General features: G+C 45.8%; 1 protein-coding gene across 1 annotated transcript in view; it reads left to right on the top strand.

Moving 5' to 3' along the window:
- The window catches only part of TMPRSS5 (transmembrane serine protease 5), a 58429-nt gene extending 43260 nt beyond the window's left edge, over positions 1-15169 (top strand). The window contains exons 11-13 of the mRNA XM_069741169.1: positions 12713-12855; positions 14487-14639; positions 14722-15169. Of these exons, the coding sequence (XP_069597270.1) occupies positions 12713-12855; positions 14487-14639; positions 14722-14730 (305 nt within the window). The 3' untranslated portion in view covers positions 14731-15169. The remainder of the gene's footprint in view (positions 1-12712; positions 12856-14486; positions 14640-14721) is intronic.
- Positions 15170-16535: the final 1366 nt, after the last annotated feature.

Genomic DNA, 16535 nt, shown 5'->3' with positions numbered 1-16535 from the left:
GTTTAAATTAATGTACTTTGGGGTAAAAAGAATTTTTGCAATAGGTATTCTTCAAAACGTTTGTACGATTTTAGTTTCTACAGCCTCTATGTATCACAGTACATAGAAAAGTATAGATGAGTCTGAAACATTTAACGCTCTTTTCCTAAATCATCCTCTGATTTATAACCACAAAGTTCAACTTTCAAATCCATATGGCCATTATATGGCCATCCAGAAGAACTAGGGTAACAGATAAGGGTTAAAGACCCATTTTCAATCTCCTATGTACAATGATGCGTAGAGGATATAGAAATCAAAATGTGCTGATTTTTCATGAAACTGATTTGAAAAAATGCTGTAAACAGCAGCATAGATTTGTTAACAATGGGTTTTCATTGCAGCCATGTAGTGGTATAAGTAATTTAGCAGTGTAAAAGACTTTCTTTAAATGTCTGAAAACAGACACAAAGCAGCAAGTCCTTTAAGAGAAAACCATATAAAACTTTGATAAAATAAGACTTATTCAGTTTGAGAGAAGATTATGTAAGACCCACTTTTCATTAATTACTGTGTGTTTTCCCTCTCTTCGGCTAATTTCCAGGTTGCAGCTCCGCAGTGAACATTGCCGGTCACAGCATGGGGTCTTTTATGTAGTTTTCAAGGTCCAATTAAGCAAAAGTTGTTATTTTATGTTTGCTGTTATAATATAAAAAGAAGGATATTCACATTTACAGATGAAAGAGGGTAAATACGGCAATGACTTTTAAAGCCTGAGCAGCAGCACAAGGCTACCCCTTCCAGAAGCGGCACCACAAAAAAATCATGTTCATTAAGATTACGCTGCATTTTCCCCCCCTGGTAAAAGTTTCAAAATGGTGCACCATTTTTAAAACAGACAAAAGTCTTAGTTACTCACCGGTTAATGGTGTTTTTTGGAGTCCATGACTGCACCACAGAGAGAGAAGGGATCCGCCCTTCAGGAACAGGAAACCTACAGATACATAAGGGCGGCACCTCTCACACGCATCAGTTGGTTTACAGATCACAAGAGAACCACCAAGGTTAACAGCACAATTTATATACAACGATACTAGTGCTAACTATTCACCACAAGTGGATTATATAAAAAAGGGAAGAGGTGTACACCCAGAACTTAAGAAGACGGGAGGGTATGTACGGGTGCTGGCATGGACTCCGAAAAACACCGTTAACCGGTGAGTAGCTAAGACTTTATCGGTCGTCCATGACAGCACCACAGAGAGAATTACAGAGAGTAAACTGTTTAGGGAGGGACTAAGGCTTGCAGCACCCTTACACCAAAAGAGAGGTCCGAGGAAGCACCCAGGTTTAATCTATAATGGTTATAGAATGTGTTTGGAGAAGACCAAGTAGCAGCCTTACATATTTGGTCGATCGACACCTCTAACCTCTCCGCCCACGAGGTAACCATAGCTCTAGTGGAATGCGCAATTAGACCTTCAGGCGCCGGCTAGCTCTTTGAGATGTATGCCAGCGAAATAGCCTCCCTGATCCACGTAGCTAGCATAGATTTTGATACTCTATGACCTTTCCTACTACCCCGATAGATAACGACCTATTCGTGTCCTATCTTCCAAGGATCAGTCACTGCTAGATACTCTAGGATACATCTTCTTACGTCTAAAGTGTGTAGCTGCCTTTCTTTATCATTAGTAGGATTAGGGAGGAAAGATGGAAGAACTAGCTCCTGTGTTCTATGGAATCTGGAATACTACTTTAGGAAGATATGCTGGATCAGGGGAAAGTATCACTCAATCTTCCCTATGTTGCATGTAAGGGGGAAGCCTGGATAACGCCTGGATGTCGCCTACGCTACAAACTGACGTTAGGGCCACCAGGAAGGCTACTTTAGGAGACAGGTTTTTAATAGAGGCTGAGTGGGATAACTCTGAAGAAATTATGAGGGATAGAGGAGAACTCTAGCCATAGACCCGTAGCTATTATTCCCAAAATCCATTTGCTACTGGAAATTTTTGACCAGGCTGGGTAGAAGGCAGATGGTCTACCTTCCACCGGGGCGACTAGTCATTGGGGTGGCTTTTTGATCTCACGGAATGGTTCCTGACGTCCCCCACCTCCAAACATGAATCAAGTACCTTTTTTCTTTTTAGCGTCCCATCAGCCTTGGTCCCTGGCCGGCCTTCTGCGAAAGAACCTTTTCCCTGTGAAAGGACACCTATAAGAAGTGGTTGGTAGACTGGGAAATTTATTTTTCTCGTCTCCGGCCTTCTCCAGCAGTTCATCTAGAACCGGACCGAACAGGTACTCTCCTTCGCACGGAATAGAGCAAAGACGGGATCTGGCCTGAATGTCGCGGGGCCAACACTTCAACCATAGGGCCCTGCGTGGCGCATTTGATAACCTTGCAGCTCTAGCTGCCATCCTTGCAGAATCTGCGGACGTGTCGGCGAGAAAAGCAGCAGCATTCTGGATTGTCGGCAGGGATTTTAACATGGATTCCCTAGAGGCTCCATCTTCTAACTTAGACTTTAGCTGGTCCAGCCAGACCATCATCGATCTGGCTGCGCATGTCGCAGCTACTGCAAGTCTTAGAGCACCAGCCAACATCTTCCAAGTCCCTTTAAGAAACGAATCTGTCTTCTTATTGAGAGGATCTTTTAAAGAAGCCATGTCATCGAAGGGAATAGAGTATTTTCCAGTTCACCACCTGACAGCACACTGGAGGACGTCCTTCTTATCCTTGATGGGACAGGAACACGAGAGGTTAAAAGGACCCTCCCCCTACCACCCTTCAGTGTTTTTCCTGTCCCATCAGGGATAGGAACGGACGAGAGGATTTGCCGTTCTGTGCGGGGGGGATGTGGATCGGGGGGGCTCAGCCTCACCCTTCCCTCCTGTGACTTCCGTTGGCTGACACCCGCCCGAAGGGTCCCTCAGCCTACCAGTGTAGCGCTGCTCCTGGGTTGGGAATCGCTTCCTCCTGGCGGGGGCTCTCGATTCCTCCGTCCGTCCCCTGGTGTGTGCAGGCTCAGCGGCGGCCTCTGCTGGCGTCGGCGTCTCCATGCGGCCGCTGGGGGAACCAGTTCAACGCCGCACCTTCCTCTCTTTACGGCCGCATGTCACTTCCGGTTTGCGGCTGAGGGGGACGGACGGCGTCTCTGCTACAGGTAGTGCAGAGGAAAGAGCGGTGGAGAACGCTGGAGCGTCATTTTTTGAGTGAGGAACAGAATAAAAAGGTATGTGCAGGGGCAGTAGTGATCTCTAGAGCATCATGGAGGACGCAGCTAGAGCAGAGGGTCAGGAGTCAGCAGCACTAGTAAGTAGAGGCCATAAAAAAAAAAATGCTAGTGTTTGAGAATATATATATATATATATATATATATATATATATAATGTCTCCATAGGCAGCCTCCCTATCTGAGAAATCGGTAAAGAAACCCAGTAGGAATAAGAAGTGTCCTATCTGTGCGGTTAAGCTAAAGGATTCCTGGCAGAAACCCCTATGTGAAGCATGCACCTGCAAAGTCATAGGAGAGGAGCAGGCGTCTCTTATGTCTAATATGAGAGCCATGATAAGGGAGGAAGTTCAGGCTTCAGTCTCAAGTCTGGTACTCCCTCAAGTCTCACCCTCACCTTCACCTTTGGAGAGGCCGAGGAAAAGACCAAGGGTCGAGTACTCTTCCATAGACTCATCATCCTGTGGGTCGGAGGTAGAGGAGGAAGATGAAAGTAGAGATCCCCTGGAGAAAGGGAGAAGATATCTGTTCTCTGCTGCGGACACTGGAGAGCTGTTGGAAGCAGTGCGGCACACCATGCAGGTGGAGGAGCCGCAGCCATCTTGCTCCGTTCAGGACGAAATGTTTAGAGGCTTGCGCTCACAGACATCCAAAGTGTTCCCTGTTAACTCCCATATCAGATCTATGATTCTGGAGGAATGGGAGGAAGCCGAGAAGAGACTGACTATTCCTAAGGACTTCAGACTCCGCTTGCCGTTTAACCCAGAGGAAGTCAAGGAGTGGGTTGATGTACCAAAAATTGACATACCCTTGGCTAAAGTCTCCAAAAGGACGGCGATTCCGTTTGAAGATTCGTCCAACTTGAAAGAACCCATGGACAGAAAAGCAGATGGCCTTCTAAAAAGGGCCTGGGAAAGTTCCTCGGCAATTATTGGGGCTAATATTGCAGCGACATCAGTAGCCCGCTCCATGGACCTTTGGCTAGATGATCTTAAAGATCAATTAATAGCTAAAACGTCCAGAGATAATATTCTAAAATCCCTACCCTTGCTAAAGCTAGCAACTACCTTCTTGACAGACGCATCTGCAGAATCTGTTAGGTTCGCAGCTAGGGGCCAGTCGCTATCGAATGCAGCCCGTAGAGCCATCTGGCTTAAGAGCTGGTCAGGGGACATGCATTCTAAGAATAAATTGTGTGCTATACCCTTTTCCGGGGGCAAGGTCTTCGGACCAGTCCTTGACGATATTTTAGAGAAAGCTGCAGATGTTAAGAAAGGTTTTCCGGAAGAGAAACCTAAAAAATTCCAGCCCTTTCGGAGGCCCCGCTATAATCAAAAACCCGATTATAGGGGTAAGGGAAAGCAGGGTAGATGGAGCTACCAAAAAGGGGGGGATAACAGGCCTAAAAATAAATAAAGAAGCTACTCTGGACAGGGTTCCAGTTACCGCAGAAAATGACGCCATCAGAGTAGGGGGTCGTCTGACAGGTTTTCTGGAAGGTTGGAGGGAGATCACGTCAAGTCCATGGGTCTTACAGATAGTATCCCAGGGATACAAAATAGAATTCACATCTCTTCCTCCCGAAAGATTCCTGGTATCCAGCTCCCATCTAAAACAGTCATCCCCCATGTGGTCAGATATTCAGGACCTTCTAAAAATGGCGGCCATTGTCCCAGTACCCCCTCAGGAAGAAGGCAGGGGTCATTACTCCAATCTCTTCTCGGTAACAAAACCATCGGGAGAATCGAGAACCATTATAAATTTAAAACATCTGAACAATTGGGTCATTTACAAAAGGTTCAAGATGGAGTCGATTCGGTCCACCATTCCCCTGTTGGGAAAAGGCATGGTCATGTGCACTCTAGATTTAAAGAGTGCATATTACCATGTTCCCATCTATCTAAACCATCAGAGGTTCCTGCGGTTCGCGGTAGTCTTGGAAGGAAAGATCTTCCATTTCCAATTCCGCTGTCTCCCCTTCGGCCTGGCCTCCGCTCCCAGAGTTTTTACAAAACTTATGGTAGAAGTAGTTGCTTTCCTGAGGAATCAGGATATAATGGTGGTCCCCTATTTGGACGACTTCCTAATAGCAGCAGACTCAGAAGTCCAACTCAGGATCAACTGTCGGTCCCTCATCTCAACTCTAGAGAATCTAGGATGGATTGTAAATTGGCAAAAATCAGACCTAATCCCAAAACCCAAAATAAAATTCTTGGGAGTCATGCTCGATTCACAAACAAGAATGTCCTTCCTTCCGGAGGACAGGCTGAAGGGCATAATACAGAAGATCCATCACTTTTCCCAAGGTCGGAATACGATCAGAGACGGGATGAAGATACTAGGTCTGATGACGGCGTGTATTCCCTGTGTAAGATGGAGCCAGTTTCATTCTCGACAGCTTCAGAGGGGAGTCCTGAGAAGCTGGAACAGAAGACAAAACTCGCTGAACCGAACTCTGAACCTTACTCCGCAGATCAAAAGATCTCTGGGTTGGTGGACTCTTCCCAGGAACCTCCGACTGGGGGTACCATGGCTTCAAACACCAAGCGTTTCAGTTACAACAGACGCCAGTCAGCTCGGTTGGGGAGGTCATGTACTGGGAAGATATTTTCAAGGTCGCTGGAAAGAGGCAGACAGCAACCAGTCATCAAACCACAGGGAACTACAAGCGGTTTGGGAGGTCCTGACGGCAGCACAACATCTGCTACAGAACAAACATGTGAAGGTCTTTTCAGACAACATGACAACGGTAGCATTCCTGCGACATCAAGGGGGTCCAAGACATCCGGCATTGCAAGACCTGGCGGAATGGATATTCAAGTGGGCAGAAAGGTCGGTTCTGTCAATCACGGCAATTCACCTGGAGGGCTCCAAGAACCAGTTGGCAGATTTCCTCAGCAGGAAAAGCGTATCCCCCACGGAGTGGGAACTGAACAACGAGGTGTTCAAAGACCTGTGTCATCATTGGGGAATGCCGACGGTGGACCTATTCGCTTCAAAGGGAAACGCAAAGCTCAGGACTTTCTACTCCCTAAACCCTTGGGAGAGTCCAGCCGCGATCGATGCCTTCTCACAACCCTGGAATCACGGTCTCCTGTATGCATTTCCTCCTCTAGCGATGATTCCGAGGACACTCAGGAAAATCTGCGAGGACGAGGCCAAGGTCATTCTCATAGCTCCTCACTGGCCGAAACGCAGTTGGTTCCCATTGTTGAGAAAACTATCAGTAGAAGAACCCCTCCTGTTGCCGGAGAGAGAGGATCTTCTTCTACAAGGACCAGTTCTACACCAGAATCCAGGAGCACTTCAGCTGGCGGCCTGGATCCTGAACGGAAGGTCTTGAGAGCAAAAGGACTCTCGGATGATGTCATCTCTACCCTTCAAGCGAGCAGGAAGCCGGTAACATCGGCTATTTATTTGAAAATATGGAAGAGATTCTGTGGGTTTTGCGGAGAGACGACAGTTGATACTGACCACCCAAATATCCCCAAAATTCTTGTTTTTTTGCAGTCAGGGTTTCAAAAAGGTCTTAGACCAAGCACATTGAGGGTCCAGATAGCGGCCCTAAGTGTATTCTTTGACTCTTCCCTTTCTGCTCATCCCTGGATTAGCCGTTTCTCTAAAGCCGTCCAGAGACTAAAACCACTGATTAGACGTTCTGTCCCGCCGTGGGATCTGAACTTGGTTTCGAATTTCCTATGTAAACCGGCGTGGGATGTATCGGGGGATATAGAAGTAGATAAACTCTCTCTCAAAACCGCATTTTTAGTTGCAATCACGTCGGCAAAAAGATTGGGGGAACTACAGGCCCTGTCGGTGCAGAATCCATACTTGCAGATATTCGAGGATAAACTAGTATTCAGACTCGATCTGGCGTTTCTCCCTAAAGTTGTGTCAGATTCCAATATGAATCAGGAAATTGTCTTACCATCATTTTGCCAGTCCCCTAAAAATCAGAAAGAAAGATTTTATCATAACTTAGACGTAAGGGTCTCGGTGCTCAGGTACTTTGAAATATCCAGACCCTGGAGACAGGACAACAATTTGTTTGTCCAGTTCAGGGGTCCAAATAAAGGTAGGAAAGCGTCTAAAGCGACTATCGCACGATGGATAAAATCCACGATCAACTTAGCCTATAGAGCTAGCGGGCAAAATTCCCCGGTCAGCATCAAAGCCCATTCATCTAGAGCCATGGCCACGTCATGGGCAGAGAAAGGGGGGGCGACGGCAGATCAGATCTGCAGAGCTGCATCATGGTCTAGCCTTAGTACCTTTTCGAAGCACTACAAGTTAGATGTAGTATCGCCTCAGTTGGCTTTTGGTAGGAAGGTACTTCAAGCAGTAGTCCCACCCTAAATACCATTCTCCTTTGGTATTTCTCCAGTGTGCTGTCAGGTGGTGAACTGGAAAACAGTAATTAGACCTACTGGTAATTGTATTTCCAGGAATCCATCCTGACAGCACTATTAGTTCCCTCCCTAATGTATGATCTTTATACTCATGTGATGTAACATTTGTATGATTGATTATGTTGTCGGAATAAACCTGTGTTTTTGCATCCATCCAGATGTGTTACTTTGGAAAAGCACTGAAGGGTGGTAGGGGGAGGGTCCTTTTAACCTCTCGTGTTCCTGTCCCATCAAGGATAAGAAGGACGTCCTCCAGTGTGCTGTCAGGATGGATTCCTGGAAATACAATTACCAGTAGGTCTAATTACTGTTTTTTTAGAAGCCTTAGCCACTGCTGCGTCTAATTTTGGCGCCTTATCCCACGTGCTCACCAAGGGGTCGTCAAAGGGATATCTCCGTTTAAAGGCCGGTGGTAGGGAGCGCTTTTTTCTACTCTCTTTTGATAAGGTTCTGGACTTTATCATTAAGTGGAAATGATTTATGCTTTCTCGTGTCTAGACCGCCAAACATTAGGTCTTGCGCCGAAAGTTCTGGTTTTTCGTCAGCCACCCCCATGGTGGATCTGACTGATTTAATCAGCCTGTCCATCTGGTCTAGAGTGTAACAAAATCGATTAGAATCCTCCTCTGAACAGGATGCAGAGGAGACGGAGGCTTCCAAACCACATTCTTTCCTAGGGGCAGCAGACGAATCTGAAACACTAGGTTCCCTTCTCCTCTTGGAAGGCTCCACTTGGGACAATGATTTTAGGGAATCTTTTACTTCTCTCCTGATGATTTCTCTAAGGTTTGAAGTAAAATCGGGAGACTCTTCCGCCACCTATGGGAGCGGAAAGAACCCTATGTAATTAAATTATACCACTGCTATAAAATGTATATATATATTTCCTTTTCTCTCTACCGTCTGTCGCATACATGACTGACATAGTCCTTTAGGGTAGGCGTCTGGCAAAGGGCAACCACTTAGTGCACACTCCTTATTCTTTACTTTACCAGCGCATTTTTTCCGCTAAGGAAAAAACATAGGAAAAGACTGCATCAGGCACGTTCACGAAGGTCTCTTACCCAGACCGCAGCGGTAGGTACCAGATTACTGGGGAGCGAACCGGATCCTTCAGTCTAGATGAAGTCCTGTGACTGGGCTGATCACTGTGTCTGCGGGTCTTCGGCTGGTTTGCATGGGACCTCTCTGAGGCTCTGTCCTGCTCCTCCAGCAGACCGACGGGAGCTTCTGGCTCATCCATTGCTGCAGATTGGCTCACAAGCAGCCATGCAGTCTTCTGTGCGGCTTTAAATAGGCCTTCCCCCGGATCCAGAGTGTTAGCATGGGCGTGGCCAGGGGTTTGGCCCCCTCCCAGTGCAGATCACCGCCATCCCCCCCACGCTGCCGCCATCACTGCACGTTGCCGCAGCATAGCGGCGTCTGCAGCTAAAGCCGGCCAGCGTCCAACTACCAGTCACGGTCTCGCCCCCTGCCGCGTCACTTCCGGCGCTGGAAAGAATGCACAAGGATGCACAGGGAGGCTGTGGCACGGCGCCACAGCCTCCCTTCAGTCTAGATGAAGTCCTGCGACTGGGCTGATCACTGTGTCTGCGGGTCTTCGGCTGGGGGTTTGCATGGGATCTCTCCGAGATCACTGCCAGTCCCCCCATAGCCCCCAGCCGTCCCCCCCACGCCGCCGCCACCGCTGCACGTTGCTGCAGCATAGCGGCCGTCTGCAGCAGAAGCCGGCCGGCGTCTGACTTCCGGTCCCGCCCCCTGCCGTGTCATTTCCGGCGCCGGAAAGAACGCACAGAGACACGGTGCCGCCGGCCGACCCTGCCGCACACCGCCACGCGCCCCGGACAGGATTACCGACGGGACGCAGGAGCTGCTGAGGCACCGGGGAAACTGGACGGACCCCGTGGGGGGAAAATACTCACCTCCGTCGCTGCCACCCGGAGACTGACATCCTCCGGACTCCGTTCCACCTGCTCCGCTCACTACCATGGAGCCCTACCCAGACCCACCATGGCGCTTCCAGGGACCCGCACTGACCGAGGTAGGAGACCCCCTCGCTACCCGAGTCAGACAGTCAGCCTGGCATCTCCAGATGAAGTACAGATATCTGTAGGGCATCCTGTCCTCCAGGAGCAGGAAATCAACTGATGCGCGGAAAAGGTGCCGCCCTTATGCATCTGTAGGTTTCCTGTTCCCAAAGGGCGGATCTCCTCTCTCTCTGTGGTGCTGTCATGGACGACCGATAAAAATGCAGCGGCCATGTGCCGGTGTGTTCTTTTCAGTGCCCCCTTAATTTTGTAGGAAAACTGCTGTTTCACCTGAAATACTAACCTGCCCTATTGTAAGGCCGGCTTCACACTTGCGAGTTTTACGGACGTAAGAGCACAGAAACTACGTCCGTAAAACTCGCAAAAAATACGGCACAATTATTCTCTATGCCTCTGCTCCTATCTGCCGTATTTTACTGATCAGTATTATACGGCTTTCTACGGCCGTACAAAATCGCAGCATGCTGCGTTTGTCACCGTACTGCGCAAGAAATACGCCAATGAAAGTCTATGGAAGCCAGAAAAATACGGATTACACACGGACAAGCAGTGTGACTTGCGAGAAATACGCAGCGGTGTTAGCGAGAAAAGCCGGCAATTCAGTGCGGTGTACAGAAATATCACACTGACAGCTTACAGTAGAATAGGTAGAATAAATGTGTACACATAGAATAGATATATATATATATGTCAGTGAGACACATATATGTATATATATTAATATTTTTTCCAGCGCTATACAGCTTGAAAGCCGGTAATTCAATTACCGGCTTTTTCTTTCTCCTTCCTAAAACCCGACATGATTTGAGACATGGTTTACATACACTAAACCATGTCTTCTCTCCATTTTTTTTTGCAGATTCCACACTACTAATGTCAGTAGTGTGTATCTGCAAAATTTGGCCGTTCTAGCTCTTAAAATAAAGGGTTAAATGGCGGAAAAAATTGGCGTGGGCTCCCGCGCAATTTTCTCCGCCAGAGTATTAAAGCCAGTGACTGAGGGCAGATATTAATAGCCTGGAGAGGGTCCACGGTTATTGGCCCCCCCCCTGGCTAAAAATATCTGCCCCCAGCCACCCCAGAAAAGGCACATCTGGAAGATGCGCCTATTCTGGCACTTGGCCACTCTCTTCCCATTCCCGTGTAGTGGTGGGATATGGGGTAATGAAGGGTTAATGCCACCTTGCTATTGTAAGGTGACATTAAGCCTAATTAATAATGGAGAGGCGTCAATTTTGACACCTATCCATTATTAATCCAATTGTAGTAAAGGGTTAAATAAAAGACAAACACAATATTTAAAATTATTTTAATGAAATAAAAACAATGGTTGTTGGAGTATTTTATTCTACGCCCAATCCAGTCACTGAAGACCCTCGTTCTGTGAAAGAAAAAACATAATAAACCAACAATATACTTACCCTCCGCAGATCTGTAACGTCCAACGATGTAAATCCTTCTGAAGGGGTTAAAACAGTTTGCAGCAAGGAGCTTTGCTAATGCAATGCTACTCCTCGCTGCAAAACCCCGGAGAATGAGTCTAAATATAGATCAATGAGCTATATTTAGCTTCATTTGCGGTGAGGCGCCCTCTGCTGGCTGTTCATAGATCGTGGGAACTTACCTAGAAAGCTCCCAGGCTTTCTAGGCAAGTTCCCACGATCTATAAACAGCCAGCAGAGGGCGCCTCACCGCAAATGAAGCTAAATATAGCTCATTGATCTATATTTAGACTCATTCTCCGGGTTTTGCAGCGAGGAGTAGCATTGCATTAGCAAAGCTCCTTGCTGCAAACTGTTTTAACCCCTTCAGAAGGATTTACATCGTTGGACGTTACAGATCTGCGGAGGGTAAGTATATTGTTGGTTTATTATGTTTTTTCTTTCACAGAACGAGGGTCTTCAGTGACTGGATTGGGCGTAGAATAAAATACTCCAACAACCATTGTTTTTATTTCATTAAAATAATTTTAAATATTGTGTTTGTCTTTTATTTAACCCTTTACTACAATTGGATTAATAATGGATAGGTGTCAAAATTGACGCCTCTCCATTATTAATTAGGCTTAATGTCACCTTACAATAGCAAGGTGGCATTAACCCTTCATTACCCCATATCCCACCGCTACACGGGAATGGGAAGAGAGTGGCCAAGTGCCAGAATAGGCGCATCTTCCAGATGTGCCTGTTCTGGGGTGGCTGGGGGCAGGTGTTTTTAGCCAGGGGGGGCCAATAACCATGGACCCTCTCCAGGCTATTAATATCTGCCCTCAGTCACTGGCTTTACTACTCTGGCGGAGAAAATTGCGCGGGAGCCCACGCCAATTTTTTCCGCCATTTAACCCTTTATTTTAAGAGCTAGAACGGCCAAATTTTGCAGATACACACTACTGACATTAGTAGTGTGGAATCTGCAAAAAAAATGGAGAGAAGACATGGTTTAGTGTATGTAAACCATGTCTCAAATCATGTCGGGTTTTAGGAAGGAGAAAGAAAAAGCCGGTAATTGAATTACCGGCTTTCAAGCTGTATAGCGCTGGAATAAATATTAATATATATACATATATGTGTCTACTGACATTATATATATATATATATATATATATATATATATATATATATATATATATAGTGTATATATATATATTTTTTTTTTTTTTTCTTTTTGGGACACATGGATCATTTCTATAGCGGTATGTCGGTTTTGCAAGCCTGCGAGAAAACCACGCAGTACGGATGCCATACGGATTACATACGGAGGATGCCATGCGCAAAAAACGCTGACACACCCTGCCTACGGAGGAGCTACGGACCACTATTTTCGGGACATTTCAGCGTATTACGGCCGTAATATACGGACCGTATTTTCATACGCTGAGTGTGAAGCCGGCCTAAAGGTCTCCATCATTTGCAGGTGAAAGACCACAGTGGCAAAGGGCTGCTGCAGTTATCAGACACAGCATGGCTGCTGCGTGTGAATTTAGCCTTAGGCGTTATCAAAGATGCCGGACTGATTCATAAGTATCTCGTCTCTCTAGCTCTCATGCCTCAGAGTCTGAAGGAAGCCATGGTTCCTCTCATCAGTACCAAGAAATGCAACAGTTCCTGCATATACGATGGAGATATCACTCCCCGGATGCTTTGTGCAGGATACCTGGATGGAAAAGTTGATGCTTGTCAGGTACGGAATGAATAGTTACTGGAAAAAAACCTGAAACACTTCGAACTTCTCCTACTTTAATTGCATTTTCCATTAAACTCAACTGTTGTTGACCCATTGAAGTCCTCTAGGGGGACTGAGAAATAAAGTCAGCAGGTTTTTTTTAAATCTGCGACCAGCATGATGTAGGCCAGGGGTGTCAAACTGCATTTCTCGAGGGCCTCAGACCATGCGTGTTTTCGAGATTTCCTTTGCATTACACAAGGTGCTGGAATCATTCTGTGCAGGTGATTAAATTATCACCTGTGCAATACAAGGAAATCCTGAAAACATGACCTGTTTGCGGCCCTCGAGGAATGCAGTTTGACACCCCTGATGTAGGGGGCTGACAGGATGATTCCAGCGATGTGTCACTTACTGGGCTATGTGTTGCGGTCTCAAAAAAAACAACCCAGTGTTTTATCAGCAGAAGATTATTACTACAAGATTAGTTGTCTTGTGCCTCCTAGTCCTCCTGCTGTGTGTAACCCTGCCCCCACCATGGATTAGCAGCTGTCAATACACAGTGCGCACAAAAAACTGCAAATCAGTGGTGTGGGCGGGGGTTATACACACACCTCAGCATTCAGAGCACTGCTAAATCTGCAGCAGAGAAAACTCTGACTGTAATCAAATGACAGCATGCAGGCCAGCAAGTAACCCATCACTGGAATCAGGGTCTCAGCCCCTACATCACGATGCTCTCAGATTACAAAGAAAAAAAAACCCGTGATCCTATAAAATCTAAAAAAAAACATAAGGAGTGAACCAACCTATTTTGTATCGCCACATCTGTAAAAGTCTGCTCTATAAAAACATAAAATGGGTCAATCCGAATGGTAAATAGCGTAAGAGAAAAAAAAAACACCAAAATTGCCATTTTTTGGTTTTAGCACATCTCTCCAAAAAATACAATAGTGATCAAAAAATCAGATCAAGTTACAACTCATATCGCGCACACACACACACAAAAAAAAGATATGGGTCCGATGTTGGCCTACATCTCAGCAGTGCCACAGGCTGATCGCCTCCATGCCACGCCGCATTGATGCAGTAATTGATGCAAAAGGAGCCGCGACCAAGTATTGAGCGCATTTACTGAACATACATTTCAGTAGGTCAACACTTCGGATTTTAAAATCATTTTTCAAGCTGGTGTTGTAAAGTATTCTAATTTACTGAGATAATGACTTTTGGGTTTTCATTGGCTGTAAGCCATAATCATCAACATTAACAGAAATAAACACTTGAAATAGATCTCTCTTTTTGGAATGACTCTATATAATGTAGGAGATTCACTTTTTGTATTGAAGAACGGAAATAAATGAACTTTTTGATGATGTTCTAACTTAGTAAGAAGCACTTGCACATAAGTTAGAAAAAAAATACATGAAAATTTGCTATTGCAGAAAAGGTTAAAATAGAATTAACCAAGAGTATAATTATTTGCCAGCATCACCTACACCCACAGCACGTTACATAGGTGTTCCAGATAGAATAGTTGTGTAAATTTAAAAAATTTTCCCAATTCTTTCGCCAATGGTAAAAAAATAAGCCGCATCGTAAAAGGAGGGCATCTGCTCACTATACCGTCTCTGACCTTGTTCCTCCAGGGTGACAGCGGTGGACCCTTGGTTTGTCAGACTGATTTTGCCTGGCGCCTGGTTGGAGTGGTGAGCTGGGGCATGGGATGTGCCGAGCCCAACCGGCCGGGGGTCTACACTAAGATTGCATCCTTCCTAGACTGGATACATAGGAGCATCGAGGTAATATTCCTCCTTCTCTCGGGGCTCTCAAGCCCACCAAGACCCAAATGATCAACTGGAATTCTATTTCTGTTTATTTTAGGAGGACTAGACGCAATGTGACCATCAGGACCTCTTGGTAATGGAACCGGTCGTGGTGGCACTCCATCCATGATCAGGACGATTCCGATACCTGCCTTCTGAAATCCGGTGATATACTATGCAATCCCATCTTGCAGTTTATCCAGCGTCAGGAGTGAATAGTAAAGGATTGGAAACGTTCTAGAAAAGATTCTTCTTCTACTGACAGGAACCTTTGGAGGTGGAAGATCTCTAGGCCTCCTTCACCGACGTGTTCTAGAAGCGACGTCCATAGATAAAGCCAGTTACATTTCAGATCCATTCTATAAAGATTTGTGCACCGGCTTCTGGTGTAATTAGTATAATTGATAGCTCCAGTAATTACTCGCGGTCATACTTTGCTGTTTTTTTTTTTTTTTGCTCTGTCGAATTGAAGTGATATAATAAATCCTATTTAAGTTGCTTCTGACAGCTCTCTTCCTCACTGGAGGTTTTGTTTTATGACAGATCTTGGAAGTGCAGAGAAGAAAGAGAAGACAAAGCACAAATCTCAGCAGGGGACGTGATTTTTCGCAGTTTTTACTCATGCTTGCGTCTGGCAGTAAACTTTTTTTTTTTCGTCTTGCTTTCTTGACTTAACCCTTTTAGCCCCCAAGCCTCTTTTCAAGTTCATGACCAGACCAAATTTTACAATTCTCACCAGTGTCACTCAATGAGATAATAACTCTTGAATGCTTCAACGGATCCCGCAGATTGAGACTTTTCTCGTGACATATTGTACTTCACGATAGTGGTTAATGTCTTCTATATGACTCTCATGTAAAGCACCATGGAATCAATGGTGCTATATAAATAAATAATAATATGACTTGCGCTTAAATTTGTTGAAAATTTTGCCATTTTCAAATTTTTAAGCCCTTACATCAGAGAAATAGGTCACCAAAATAGTTAATAATAAATAACACTTCCCACATGTCTACATCAGCACAATTGTTGAAACAATTTTTTTTTGTTTGTTAGGACGTTATAAGGGTTAAAAGTTGACCAACGATTTCTCATTTTTACGACAAAATTTACAAAACCATTTTTTCCAGGACGTCCCCCTGACAGCACGCTGGAGGACGTCCTCGTCCTCCTTGCAGGGACAGGAAACACAACACGAGAGGTTAAAAGGTCCCACTCCACCCCCTTTCCCTCAGTGTTTTTCCTGTCCCTGCATGGAGGGACACACGAGAGCAGAGCAGCGCAGCGCAGCGTGAAGCTTACCAAGTCCGCCATACTTAGACGATTTTCTCGTAGTGGCAAGAACGGAAGACATACTACTAAGACACAGAGATCGGGTCGTATCGTTATTGGAACACCTAGGTTGGGTGGTAAACCGGGAAAAGTCACATCTAAAACCAGAATCCTGAAAAATATTTCTAGGAGTACTCCTGGACTCTACAAACAGACAATCCTTTTTGCCAGAAGACAAGCGGATCTCGATAAAGAAGATGATGTTAGAATTCCTAAAAGGTCCGGTTACAATAAGGTCAGCCATGAAGATTTTGGGGAAGATGACAGCTTGCATCCCTTGTGTCAGGTGGGCTCAGGCACACTCAAGGCTACTACAGGAACAAGTTCTCAAGGTATGGGATCGTCGTCGCTCATCCCTGGACAGAAGGATACGAGTATCAATAAGCGTAAGAAAGTCGTTACTATGGTGGACTCAAGACCACAACCTAAGAGTGGGTGTTCCTTGGATTGCTACTCCTTGTGTGGTAGTCACCACGGACGCAAGTCAGTGGGGATGGGGAGCTCACTTGGAAGGAAGTTTTTTCCAAGGGGAGTGGCCAG

The sequence above is a fragment of the Ranitomeya imitator genome, chromosome 10 (assembly GCF_032444005.1).
Source record: "Ranitomeya imitator isolate aRanImi1 chromosome 10, aRanImi1.pri, whole genome shotgun sequence".
In the NCBI taxonomy this organism is placed as follows: domain Eukaryota; kingdom Metazoa; phylum Chordata; class Amphibia; order Anura; family Dendrobatidae; genus Ranitomeya; species Ranitomeya imitator.
This window is presented reverse-complemented; position numbering and strand designations above follow the sequence as displayed.